This window comes from Paralichthys olivaceus, chromosome 10 (assembly GCF_024713975.1).
Source record: "Paralichthys olivaceus isolate ysfri-2021 chromosome 10, ASM2471397v2, whole genome shotgun sequence".
Classification (NCBI taxonomy): Eukaryota; Metazoa; Chordata; class Actinopteri; order Pleuronectiformes; family Paralichthyidae; genus Paralichthys; species Paralichthys olivaceus.
The window spans coordinates 26,049,436-26,064,221 of NC_091102.1; the positions used below are offsets into that span (position 1 = coordinate 26,049,436).

Here is a 14,786-nt window from a genome sequence, read left to right on the forward strand (position 1 = left end):
TGTTAGCATTTGTACATTGTTGCTACTTCTGGTCCTTGATGAAGTGTACATAAAAAATCTTCTGCATAAGACATCAGCTGCTGCCTGAGTTCTCCTTTCACCAGCTTCCAGAAAACCTCCATAACAAACACCATCTCTACATCAAAGGTTAGACTTCAAACGTATTTGTATACTAACCAATCATGCTGCAGTTCTCATCCATGTCTCTCCAGGGTCATGTAATATATGAAAAAAAAGAATTATATTAATAAAGAGGTTCTCATTTAATCCTTGAGTGAAATAAAAGAAGAAATAGAAAATAAGAATGAGGAAAAAGAAAAAGAAAAAAGGCAAACTATAAGGATGACAGAAACACATTATCCTCTTTATACCTTGTAATGTTTTATTACCTTAATATAATAATTATGTAATCATCATATTTTCTCTCAAATGACATTAACAGCAAAGTTACAGAATCCCATAGAAACCAGCTGTGTGAAGTTCAGTGCAGTGTTAGTCTTTGCTGTGGTCCATTATCTGACACAAACTGCTACACTGAGCTGCTCCAGCTGTGGACTCACACAGGTCATGACATCCAATTGTACACAAATATCCTTACTTCAGAAAGGCACTTCATTTGTTTTCTAAAAGCTTGTACACTCAGAGGACAGTGATCAAGTCTCTGCACTGACCTGCTGTCAGGATGGAAACAGGCTACAAACAGCAGCACAGTGACATGACATTGACATGATCATCAAATAGTGTTTACACATCAGCACTGTGGATCAAGGGAGATGTCATGTTGGTAAACTGACCAACCAGATTGTTTGCTTAACAGTCTGGTAAGTCGTCTTTGGAGACTTTTTTGGTAGGGCCAGGCACCCTAAAAAAACAACTTAAATCAGTTCAGACAGTTTCAAAGTCACATTTAAAACTCATTTTCCTCAAGGTCACATTTATGTCTGTAGTTGCCAGCACATAGTTTGATGGCTGGAATTGTGGATTTCAGCGTGCTCTTGCAAATGTGCCGTTTTGCTTTCCAAGAAAGGCTGCTGTGAAGGGAAGACCAATGTAAAGGGTTTTAACCACATTTTTCATATTGATGCAGTTTATTTATAAAGAAAATATTTCTTTACATTTACTCCATCACAGTATCAATCATGAATCATTAATCACTGTTTAAAAAAAATCTTTTCCAGAGTCAGATGAGGAGATCAGTAATTTAATCTCTGAGATATCTTAGCATGACTGTTTACAGGAGTAAACTAAAGTTTAATTGAAGATTATAAAAAAATATATCAAACGCCACCGCTGTTAGAATTAGGTGTTAAACAATGTAAACAGTAGCTAAGAAGCTAGATGAGCTTACAAGGAAGGACAGGTTGCAAAATAATAAAAGCCTAAGAAGAACAGTAGTGCACAGTGGTTAACCACAGCTGCTACTGATAATCCAACTACAGTCTGACATCTTCAAACTAATCAGTTTTAAGTTAATAAAATTACCATTGTCTTGTTTCACCTCTACATTGTATGACTGATGCAGGCATGGCAAATACTTTCCATTTCCAGTGACCACTTTATGATTATCAAAATTACTTATGTAAATGCTTATAATATAAAGCAGTAGTAAGTGGATACAGATTTTAGACCAAATATATTTACTGTACACCTGGCAACAGGTGTTTGGTTAAGAAAATGCTCAGTTATTTTTATAATCCAATAATATTAAATGAAATATATGAATATGAGATTAAAGATCAGATTTGAAGCTAGACAAGCACTTTCCCTTCCTTCCATTCTTTGAGCTGAGATAAACACTGTGTCTGTGTAGTTGCCTCCACTCACTGTGTAGTTGGGCAACACTATTGGACTGTCCCCTTAATGATTGGCTATGTGTGTCTATTAAGCAACCCTACTCTAACTACCCAGGATAGTTTGACACAGATGTCATAAAGAATACAGCCAGTGTTGTATAAATAATAGGAAAAATATTAGGTTTTAAAACAACATTGGGGGTCCTTCAAAAAACAGGGCCTAAGGTCTAAGAGCAAGAGCCACTTTCATTACCCTTCTCATTTCACTTTATATAATATTATTGTTGCATATTTACACTCAGTTGTTTGTCTCCATTATCCCGATCCTTGTTAGCAAGAGCACAAAATGTAAGTCACATAACATGTCAGGGATTTTAGCATGTGAATGTCGGAAGGATGGACATGCACACCAGTGGTACTTGAGTTTGGAAACCACTCCAAGATTACCATGATTAACATGAAACATGTAAACATGCATTCATTACAAATGAAAGCAGAATTTAAGTTGAACTAAAACTGGGAAACATTTTTACGTAAGCTGCAAACACTTCATGTTAACACACTTGCACAGTGTTCATCTTTGTCTCATTTCCTCTAATGTACAGTTTAAAATTACAAGAATAACAAAAATACTCTCAATATTAAACATATTATAAAATCTTCTCTTACATAGAAACTCATCCCTCATGAAATCTCCCTCGTTTCATAATCTTACATTTACATTAACTTATATTAAAGTTAAAAAAAAACAATAACATACCGTGTGTGTATATTTTAAACTACTGCTGACATCAAACTTCTGCCAAAATATATTCAGATCAGGCCAACTTGACTTTCCTGGCATTGAACAAGTGTCTACTCTGAGGTCCAAAGCAGCTCTGTTTACCAGGAAAGCTGATGATTTCATCAGAGTTGTGCTCTAGCATGAGATGTTATTATGAGGCTGTACTGTACACACACTGAAACACACAGACTCATGCAAACCGTAACCCTAAACCAAGTCAGGCCAGTTTACAGTGCTACTGGACAAAAACAATGTCTAACCTTGAATGTGGTAATTATTCAGTGATATCATGTGCCATTTGTCAGGTTAGCTATGAAGTATATGGGATGGGTTCAACAGGAGTTTAATGTGTGTTCACTAGCCGAACATACAAATGTCCCCTGTAAAAAAGGAGGTTAAAACACCAGTATTCTTATTCCTCGTGGGTTAAAGAGCAGGGTAAACTTCAAATTTTGTGGTTTGTGGCAATGTTTTCTCATGTAAAAGCTGTTGATTGATTAAACTGTGGCAATAACATTTTTGTTTAAACAGCAGGTAAGAAATTACATTACTCACCAACTGCTTCTCACAAATGAATAGTTAACAAGTTTTTTAACAAGACAATCAACGAAACATTTTGTTTTGAGAGTTGTTATTTCTATGTGTGTGTCCATCTGTTCCAGGCTTGTTGCCATTTTCATGTGAGTATAAATGTTTGGTTTTTTTATAGATAGCGCTATTCTAGACACACACACACGTTACTCAGTATGTGCTTCATACATTCATACAGTGCATCCATGTGAAACACTAACTCTATTACACATCAGTCACACAATGTCACAGCCATATGGGGGAATTTGGGGTTTAGTATCTTGCCCGAGGACACTTCGGCATGCAGAATTCTTCTGGTTAGAGGATGACCTGCTCTACCTCTTGAGCCACGGCCGCCCCATTATATTGAATAGATGTCTTGCTACAAATCGAGCTGTGAACAAGGTATCTCATCAACAAAACTGGATCAGTGACAAACTATCAGTAGGCACTAGACCTGCTTGAATCACTGATGAGTTACTTAGTTAACTTAGTATGTGCTAAGTGAAAATGCTACTTCAAATTGACCATAATTAACTTTAATATATATATTATATAAGTATTTACCATAATACATAAGCAACTGCTCTTTCAGCCTATTAAAGGTTCCCTGTTGAGTTTCTGACCTATAACAGTGCTATAGTGCAGCTTCTCATAGACGCAAACAAAGCAGAACTTTTCAAATCAAAAAAGTTAACGTAAAGTAAATAAAGTAAATGTTATGCTTACTATCAGATTGTAATTCAGACCACAGGTATGTTATTATCTGTAGAAAAGACTCATGACATATATCCTTATTTTGACACCCACTCCCTAATGGTTGATGTGTGATTGTGTGCATGTGTGAAACTGTATAGTTTATTTGATGAAAAGTGATACCTCTGTCTCGATTTTTGAATATGATAAAAATAACACCTGTGCCATTCTCTACTCCTCAAAATTGTCATTTACAGCGATTGTGTTACTATATTTGTAATGCCAGACTGTTAATGCTTATTGCTTTATATTATCTATTACCCACTTCATTCAGTAATTTACGTTGTGGAACCAAATGATCACCATCTTTTAGATTTATACATGTTACAGAAAAATCCCTTTAGTATTTTGATCCGTCACTAAAACCCATGAGATTAATCATTTATCATATTCTGTAACAAATGATTATGTGAAAAACAAAAATCTAAATAATAAGAAAAAAATTGAAGTTTTAATATTACTCAACAAGTTTTAACCTTTTTCTGCTGTCTGGTCTATATTTTTGTGTATTGTAAGGTATAGTACTTTTTTAGGGCATTAATTTAGCATCACAATTAGAACTTGGGCTCATAGACTGGGCCCGTCCATCTGCGGTGGAAAGACTGGGGGTGCACTCTTGCTCTCATAGCTATAAAATAGCTTTGCTCTGAGAGCCCCATCTCCAATCAGACTGCCAATTTATCAACATTTGCCCTGCTGCCTTCAGGTGCTGCAGAGATTTAATAAACTGAAGGAGAATGTTTTTATACGGTTTAAAGCATGTGTGGACAACAGATACTGTCGGAAGAACTCTGCAGGTACACTCTGATTAACTAGCTATAATCACATTAAACTATCATCTTGCATTCCAGCTACTACTTGTGATGCAAGAACAACTTAGAATATTTTTGGTAAAAATCACCAGATTGCCAGTGGAAAAACTCTGCTCTAGAAACAGGTTCTGAGATGTCTATTCCCATCCAAAACACCAACAATTAACTTTACACCACCTCATCTGAATGAATGGTGCACTTGTGGTAACAAAATAACCACCCAGACAAGCAAAGAATATTTCATGGGCTTTGTGTGTCGGTCTTACTGCTGCCATTAAAATGGGCCTTGATCAAATCGCAATGTTCTGTCATTGTCTTGTTGTACTCAACAAATCAGACAAGAACAGTATGTAAGCCTTTGCAGCATCCATGTTTCTGTTGCCAACACACCATGAGAACCAATTGAACACCTGGCACAGCAGCAGAATTTGGGGGTGGAGATGATTTCCTAAATATGTGGTATTAAACTGAGTTATGGCTTTAACAAGAGAATTTAGAATGATTTCTTAGTTACGCTGTTCTCTGTAAGTATACTGACCAGTTAATACATTATGGCATTTAAATAATTTCCCTGTAGTGATTTTTTTTTTCTTGCAGTAAAAGACAATGCAGCTGTGTACATACCATCAGCTACATGTAGCACACATAAAAAGTCGATGCTTGAAGCAAAGAAACAAGCAGCGGTGTGTGATATTGTTAGGGAGTCTAGCCTATAAGACTCAGGTTTCAGCCTCTTCAAAAAGATGATCAGTATGAGTCAACAGGAAGAAACTGTCAGAGGGGCTGCTGCTGAGTTTGACATCTGGCAGACAAGGAGCACAGTTAGCTGTTGTTGACATGGATACAGCACTCTGTGTTTGCAACATCCCAAAGTCATCACTGCTACTGTGTAGCTGTCAGTGTCATCATGATTACAGTGTTATTATGTTGCCATCTTCTCTCAGGCTCTCCTGACTGATGCTGGCTGTGTTCTCGTTGTGAAGCGACGTCATCATAAAACTGTCACTCAAGGATGCGCCGACACTATTGGGCAATGAGATGCTCTGTGGGAGGGGCCTCACCACAGAGGAGGGGTGCTGCCTGTTCATAGGTAGGTCTCTGTTGAGGTTACTGTTGTTACTGTTGTTTACTCGTTGGGAGTCGAAGGGTGTCAGACAGTCATTCTCCAGAATGAGGTCGCCATCATCATCTTCATCATCACTGTCACCCTCTGCAATGCTGTTGCTATGGAAGCAACACATGACATGAAAATAATGTTATAAAATCAATCTTGAAGTTACAGATGTGATAGACTTTAGGCAGTTTGTTGAAAAAAAGCAAATTTCAACTTTAAATGAAACATTCAGTCCAGGGCTGATTAATGTATCAGAAATGTCATCTATTCATTTACACGTTTTGCTTTGGGTTCAAACACATTTTTGAAATAGCAACAATAGTTGTTATTAGACGGATATGCATAAATCTTCTCACTCAACAACATGCACCTTTGCTTTAAAAATCTTTGACATGTTGGAGCAGAAAAATGGGGTAACATTTTACTCTGATCAGAACTTATCAGGAGGAGTGACTGAAGAATTAAAATACATTGTATGTAATTCTACATAAATGCTATATATCTGTGTGCTGTCACTTTGTTCCCTACATTATTTCTTTTTAAATTTAGACCACTTTCCCCATTTTTCAATCTTGCTTTTGGCAAAATTTGTCAATACAATCCAGGCTCACGTACCTTGCAGTAATGGGGTTGCTCTGAGAGGCAGGGCTTGGTGAGTCATGTGACAAAGCCGAACCAGTAGATCCAGCTGAGCCTACAGAACCAGAGTTGCCCATTGAGGTCTTACTCCCACGAAGCACCACATTGTTTCTCTGGTTAGCTGGTTTCACAGTCACAATTAGGTTGTGACTGTTGGCCACCATCATGTCTGTAACCTGAAAAGACAGACAAAGGGGCTTAACTCCGGAAGGAGTGTACATAGTCCGATCAATAGTTTGATTATTGTCCAAAAAAGACAAAGTTAATTGCATAAATCAGTTCTTCCTCAAATTTGTAAAATATTATACTTGGAAGACATAGTTTTCTTCCTGTTGCTCTTTTCTTCTCTTTTGAGATAGTATTAAGTTCACTGCCCCCCTTAAATTCAATTTTCCTGGCTATATGCCATGTATTATTTTTCCATTGGTTTCCACTGTTTCATTTATTTAGACACACCACTGTAAAAACAAAAAAGACAGACATCAAGGCTCCAAGTGCCAAAGGCAAATAGCCATACAAGCAAATTCATTGTAATCAGTGATCTTTCTCTGTTATTGTCGAATGTAGATACCTCCAAATCAGTAAATCTACATTTTGACAAAAAAGACTGAATTAATGTGGTGTTAAATATAGTTTGACCATGTGATGGTTATTTAAGGTGAAATAATTATACTAATTTGTTGTAAGACAAGTCCAGACATAAAAACACTAAAGTCAGGTTAAAGTGTGTATATGCTATGAAAGACTTTTTTAGAATGAGCATAAGGTAGCCCTGCAAAGTCTCTTCATTATCACCTTCGCCAAGGACATTTTCACTCCTGTCCCTTTGTGTGTAAGCTAGTTTTTTTTTGTTTTAAGCAAGATTACACAAAACAAGTAAACTGATTTTCCAAAATTGTTTGGAAGGATGTGGTATGGGTCAGAGAAGAATTGATTACATTTTAGTGCCAAGTTTTTGTCATTACACTGCATGGCGTTTTTCAATATTTTTACAATTTTCCCAGAATAAACATATAGAAGACTAATATCTATTACTGTGTGAAATTTGGTGCAGGTCGACTGAATTTAGGGAGACTGTTGGGCCTTGGTAGAGGTGTGCACTCTGAGTAATTATCTTAGAAATTATGAAATCTGTCTCATAAGCAGCTGTGGAGACAGCAAACAGAAACTAAAAACATTACTGTGACAAATTTTTACTTTTGCTGTAGTGTGAGAATTCTCTTCTGTATTTACCTGATCCAAAGATTTCCCTGCTACATCGATGCCATTTACTTCAAGAATCTCGTCATTAATTCCCAGCAGCCCTGTACTCTCTGCTAGCCCACCACGTACCAGACGAGATATGAACACTCCTGGAACCTACATAACAGAGGAACAGTTTTACATGTTTACATGTTCTTCTACATCATCGTATCATATTCAGTTTATCATCAACTTAGTCAGCTTGCAAGGTGGAATTTTATCCTCAAAGTCAAGTTGGATGAAATTAAGTAACTGATCTCACCTTCTCTACACCGTGTGGCGCCACTCTCACGCTCACCCCATCACGAATGTAGAAGCCTAGTGGTTTGTGGGTACCATGCTTGTGAAGTCGTACACGTCGGTGTGTCTCAGGTAAGATGTCCACATCAATGATGGAGGAGATCTGTCTGAAGTTCTGTGGGAGGCCAATCATAAGACCTGGCTTGTTCTTTGAGTAGGTGGAGCCTGAGCTTGTGGTGCGCAGTCCAGTTAAACCCAGCCCCTTTTTACGCCTCTGGAGGGAGTTGGTGGCAAATATGACAGGTTCATCCTCTTAAAAAGAGAAACATACAAGGACAAAGAGAACAATTCATTATTTAGATTATATTTGTCTTTGAATCAGTCCTATAATTACCTTTCTCTACTCTGGTTTACTGTAGTTCTTTAATCGCTCATAAAACCCATTCAATTTTGGTGCGGATGTAAACAAAGAGGCAGATCCAGGATTTTTAACATTGTTTTTCACAGATTTCCCAGGGAATAAGGCATCCTCTGATATCCTCCTCTGGACCCACGTTCTCAAATGTGAGGACATTTTCATTTTTTTTTTCTTTTTTGAAACTCCAAAAGCATTTGTGTGTGTGGTGAGTCGATAATGAGTGCATTTTCATTTTTGGGAGAACTATCCCTACAAGGTGCTACACTAAACAAACACTGAGAGCGGATGCACTCGGGATTACCAATTTAATACATACTGATCAAAATTATGGTGTCTAATTAGTCTCTAAACTTGTGCACAAAATGCCTCACATTCACTTAAGTTTTGAAGCTTTGGAGATCAACAATCTCTTGTTAGGACAGAGGCCAGAATCACAATGTTCCTACACCTTTACAATCACATAATGGATATCTGGAAAGGTTTTTATTTTTAATATCTGTTTTGAATAATAAAAAGTAACAAGTAGATTGTAGATATTTCCTTGTCAGATTTCCATTGCAGTTAAAAAATCTAATTGTGGATATTTGGAATTGAAAATACATGATGTAATCTATTCTTGGAAGCATTTTGTTGTGAATGTCTAAAATGATAACTATGGATAGGAAGACTTGTGCATATATGAAATGTTCTTTTTCTAACTAGGAAGACATAATTCATAACTAGAATTCCTCCCAAGAAATGTTGTATGTGCCTAGGTATAGATTCCGGGTCCAGAGATACATTTATAAAAGCTGCATGTTAATAACATGATCCAAGTTGGTGAGACTGCTGTTTTGAGAGAGAGAAAGAGACAGAGAGAGAGAGAGAGAGAGAGAGAGAGAAAGAGGACTCAGTGTTTTCAATTTGAAAGCAGTTAATATGCAAAATAAAATTCTACCCTGAGCTGGTTTTAAACCCACAATCACTTAATCACTGTACCTGAATTCTACCAACTAAGCTAAACACATGAAATTGATAAACAGCTGTGAAAGTTGATGTTTTAAACAGCTCAACCGTCGCTTCCTGCTCTGCGTGTGTATTACTTTGCCATGGAAACTCACTCACTGATAACTACAACCTGAGCAGCGCATTAGGTTTCTGTCCTCTTATGATCTTGGGACTTTTATTTTTTAAATCCAGCTTCCATTCATGCTTCCTGGTATGGGTCTCTTACTTTCTGGGGGCTTTTATTTTTAAAATCTAGGATATATTCTGGTTCCCTCGGGAGGTCCTATCACCATCCAGAGGCTTTCATTTTGAAAATCTAGCCTCTATTCAGGCTTCCTGATAAGGTCTTATTACCAACTGGGGCCTAGTGGTGTGTGCACATAAAAAGCCCCAGCAATAATAATATGTAACATGCTTTGCACTGCAATATGCATTGCAGTATTTTTTTATACAGAGAGGAGTGTGTTACAGAAACTGACCCCAATTCGACTGGAGTGTAGAACTGGAGATCATGCATGTCAGTGATCATACCAAACTATCATCAAAGGCCGTCAGTATTTCAAGTGACCAATGGGAAGAGTGGAGACCTAAGCAACTGGCCCTATCTTCAGTGTCAGAGTGTCGTGAGTAGTGAGTGTGAAGGGAGAGTCCGGCTTATGCTCATAACAACCCCACTTTCCCAGGACCACATGCCAAAGTGTCCTTGGGCAAGATAATGAACCCCGAATTGCCCCTCATAGGAAGAAGTGCTGCCCATAGATGCACTGTATGAATTTTATGATTGTGCGTCTGTGAAAGGAAGAATTGTAAAAAAAAACAGGTACTGTAAAGTGCTTTTAGTGGTCATCAAGACTAGCAAAGCACTATAAAAACCATTTACAGTTCCAATGCTTTCACGGGAACTGTTCTGACTTCTATCACTTACATGCACATGGTTTAGATAAGTGCAGTTACTGGGACGAATTAAGTGGAATACAAAATTTATTAAGAGATTGATGTGAATTTTTGTGGGAACCTACTGCAGTCATTCAAAGAGAGGTAAAGGAGAGGTAAACAACAAACGAGTAATGAAAATGTGATAAAGGGAAAAAACGCATACTCACATGCCAAGTTTCAGATGGAGCTGTATATGTCTAAAAATATTATTCTGTATCCGATTTAATATCTGGATCCATTACTCTGACTGTATGTGTTCGGGAATTCATAAATATTTGTTTTACAGTATTCACGTCATTTTCTAATTTTACACCTTACCATCTATTTTTTTCTCTCTTGCTCTCTCTTTCAATAGCTTAATTGAAGATGATTGTTCTTCCTCCTCTACATACATCACTTAAACTTTACTGGCAATTACAGCTGATACTTCAGCTGTTGATGCATGTTGAGCCCCTGCACTAGAAGTAGAAATTCCTAAACAAATTAAAACCCAGCTACTACTTGCACTACTGATATTATACTAATACTGATATTGAAAACTGAATCAGCAGCAGGTAACAGTTACAATCTATTGATTCTTTTGATGATGATTCAATTTGTCTATCAAATTCAAGGACAGATTTTTATTGTTAATTGTACTTTTACACCACAAGTTGTACAATAAAATCTGGTATTCAAATAATGACCAGTAACTTAATTAATAAAAATTAAAAAGTGGTGTGCTCTTGTCTGCACTCACATCTTAAATGTAGTATAATTTCCTGAACATTTCCAAAGACCTTGTTCCTGACCTTACCTTATTGCTTAAACTCTCCCTTTTAACAGAAGTAATGTTTTCATCTCTAGTTACTTGCTTAATAAGTTGCAATGACTGCACAAGCTGTCCCAGTCACTCTGTGCCTTGAGACAAATTCGTATTCCATCCCAGTTCAAATTAAAAGTCCACCAAGATTTTAGGGATAGCCTTATCGTAACTGAACAACGAAAAATTCAAAGTATTAAAAGCAGTATGGAGCTTTTTTTTTCCATTAAATGTTTAAGTTTAAAGCAGTGGTCGCCATTGACCTCAACTGTATTGGATTTGGCTGCAACACTGTTTACCCCTGAAACCCCTGAAAAGTTTTTTGTGGACTCAAACACTTCACCCACCCCTCCATCGGCATAGTGGTGAGTAGATAATGTGTACATTTTCATTTTTGGGTGAACTATCTCTTAAGGGCAGGTTGAGATGGATGGATGGGTCGACATAGGGCTGGGCTATATGGACCAAAATCATCTGCATGTATTTTAGGCTGACTTGTGATACATGATATTATTTCTCTATTTTCTATGAAGTGGACTAAATGTTCTGTTCTAAACTGAAACCACATGTGAGATGCCACAAATCCTCTTTTATTCATATTTTACACCACAGGTACATGAAGTATAAAACATGCTTTATTTCAAGGAAATGATTTCTCAAAGGTTTTGTGGCCAAGAAGGCACTAACTTGAACACTCTCTATTGCAGTTTATGGCAGTATAAATGGAAAAAGAGGTCTGAATGTTTCCAGAAATGACTACAAGCCTTTATTACCTCCAGACTAGATTATTGTAATTCCTTATTATCAGGCTCCACTAGTCTTTAAAGACTGGAGCATGTGTCCTGACAAGAACCACAAAAAGAGATCATATTTCTCCAGTAGTAGCTTCACTGTCTTCCTTCTAAATTTAGAATGGAATAAAAATTATCTTCCTTAGCTATAAAACTTTATGATATGGCAGCTCATATTACCATATCACCCCCATGGAGCAGTGCCCTCCCAAAATTCAGGCTTACTTGTCATTAAGTCTCCGAAAGTAGAGTAGGAGCCAGAGCCTTCAGCTATCAAGCTCCTTTCTTGTGGAATCATCGCCCACTTTCAGTTTGTGAGGCAGACACCCTCTATACATTTAAGAGCAGCTAACCTTTCATTTTGATAAAGCATATAGTTAGAACTGGTTCAGGTATGTCTTGGACTAGCTCTTAGTTATCCTGCTATAGGCTTAGACTGCTAGACTGGACACATGACACATCGAGCTTAAATTTCCTCTTCTCCATCACATTACTAACACTTCTTTGAACTTTATCTTTTGCAGATCCAGGATCGTGGCAGCACTTTTTTATGTGTGTGTCTCATAAACTTTCAAGCAAATCAAACAAACACAAAGTGAACTTCAAGTCCAGTACATGTCCTAATAACTTTTGATCAGTGTTGGTGTTTATTGTTAATGTGTAAAGTGAGTGCAGGTCAATGGGGGAGTGAGGAAGGAGGACACGCAGCAGGGTAATACAGCACAGGGTACAGGTACCGAGGCTGCTGCTGCAAAATGAGCAAAGCGGAAACCCAACTAAGAGGTTATAAATGTAGGTTTCAATATATTTTCGATTAACTGCCAATAAGCCTTACTCTGAGTAATACCCATCGCCTTGCCAGCCTTTTTAAACTATCTAAATAAATCAGCCCAGTTTTTGGAAAACACTTTCTGTGATGTCACCGATCAGGGTGTGACCAGAAGGGCAGGGTGCTAGGCTTCAGCTCATGAACAGAACTGAAACCAGCTGCGAATAGATGACGACCCATACAACAGTCAAACAAGCTGTTTTACTCCCTGCATGTGCATTAGGTTACTCTGAAAAGCAGTATTGACCAATGCAGATAAAGAAACACTAATGCACACACATCATATACATACATAAAGAGTGTGTTTCCTGACAAGGCAGATAAAACAGAGACCGGAAAGGGCTGGACTAAACCCTGAAGGGATGGACACTGCTAAACACCCTCAAACCCCACACATGTGCACGCATGCACACAGTAAATTGATAAACAGATGTCCACTGCATGTCCCTTAATGCAGTGTTAAACTAAAACTCTGAGCAACATTATGTTGCCGCTCCTAAATGGCTAGCCTTAACTAACAAAGTTTAGAACAGCATCATCTGAAACAAATGTTCCATCCGTGAACAGTTTATCCGAGTTTATTGTGTTACGTAATTCAGCAACAGATGTTGACTGTGCATTCTCACTGCACTTACATTCATATTGTGACATGGTTGTTTCAGATGATGGGAAGATTAGCTAGTGGTTGTTTGGAAATTTTTTCAAACAACTGATCTGCCATCCTTTATTTGCAATCTTGTCCACACACAGCCCCAGCTACAGTTTCTCCATTATTTGAGCTGTATTCAATTATATTATAGACTTGATTGCAAGTTGGTCAGTTGGTCAAATGTTGTTGTTCAAATAGTCAATTTCATCAATTAAGATAATTACAGCCACTTAGTCTCGTACCAGTTGATGTCAAAAACAATATGCATTTATACGTGGCCAATAGTTAGGTTAGGTTAGATTATTGTAATTTATTCTTCTCAATCTAGTTTCCATGCTTTCCAGAATATACAGTGTGTCCAGAAAGTTTTCAGACCCTTTCAAGTTTTCGATATTTTGTTATATCTCAGATCGCAGCTGGTGAAAAACATTCTTGGTGGGGCTGTGCCGTGCCATACTGAGTTTGCAGTAACCATCCCACTACGATTTAACACAAACTGCAGGCTGCCAGTTCTTTGTGAAATAGTAGGTATTTATTATTGTTTATTGATTAAATAAACATAATTTTTACACAAAAACAGATAGCTAACAGTATACTGCACAAACTAACTTCAAAAACTAAACTTAAAAAACTAAATCAAAATAATATATACAAAAATAATAATAATCAGCCGATTGATAAATCATGTAAATTATTAATAGTTGTTGCCCTAGTGCTCGGATAGTAAGTACAGTATGCATCATTAGACTACAGACTGAGTCTGGTTACTAAGTACACATACCTGAAACACATACAGTGCTATTAACACTATTAAGACAAAATAAAAGGAGGTGCCATATACTCCTGGATATCTTATGACTCATACTCTATGCAAGTACCGGCTGATTTCCTCCACCACAACACTGAGGGGCACTATCAGAATCGCATTATTTTTGATGATGTTGATTGGCCAAATTTGGCTACTCGTCTCTGCTTTAAGGGCGACTTTTCCAGCGCCCCTGAACCCTAGACCTTGTGTCCCGAACACTCGTTTCCCACACATTTCCACTGAACATATTTATTTATATGTTATACAACACACTTTATTGTGAAATTTAAACACATAAATACTTAAATCATTTATCATAGCTAATGTTACATTTTTTCAATTAAAAAAAATTAAAATAAATAAAACACTCTCCACAAGGGAGGACAGCACCCTAGCACCCTCTTTTAACCAACCGCCACTGTTTCAGACTCATCTTAAAGTGGATTCCATTAATTTTTCTTCACATCAATCCACACAAAATACTCCACAATGACAAAGCAAAAACTAGGTTTTGGAGTGCTTTGTAAATGTATTAAAAATAAAAGAGTTACATATCCCTTTTTCAGCATTCAGGCCCTTTGTTATGGCACTTGCAACTGAGCTCTGGTGCATCCTA

At 37.3% G+C, this 14,786-nt stretch overlaps 1 protein-coding gene across 1 annotated transcript in view; it reads right to left on the reverse strand.

Moving 5' to 3' along the window:
• Window positions 1-356: 356 nt before the first annotated feature.
• pard6a (par-6 family cell polarity regulator alpha) overlaps window positions 357-14,786 on the reverse strand; it is a 44,099-nt gene continuing 29,669 nt past the window's right edge. Inside the window, exons 3-6 of the mRNA XM_020104677.2 lie at window positions 7,973-8,262; window positions 7,702-7,827; window positions 6,445-6,644; window positions 357-5,939 (exon numbers count right to left, since the gene is read on the reverse strand). Coding sequence (XP_019960236.1) covers window positions 5,627-5,939; window positions 6,445-6,644; window positions 7,702-7,827; window positions 7,973-8,262 — 929 coding nt within the window. The 3' untranslated portion in view covers window positions 357-5,626. The remainder of the gene's footprint in view (window positions 5,940-6,444; window positions 6,645-7,701; window positions 7,828-7,972; window positions 8,263-14,786) is intronic.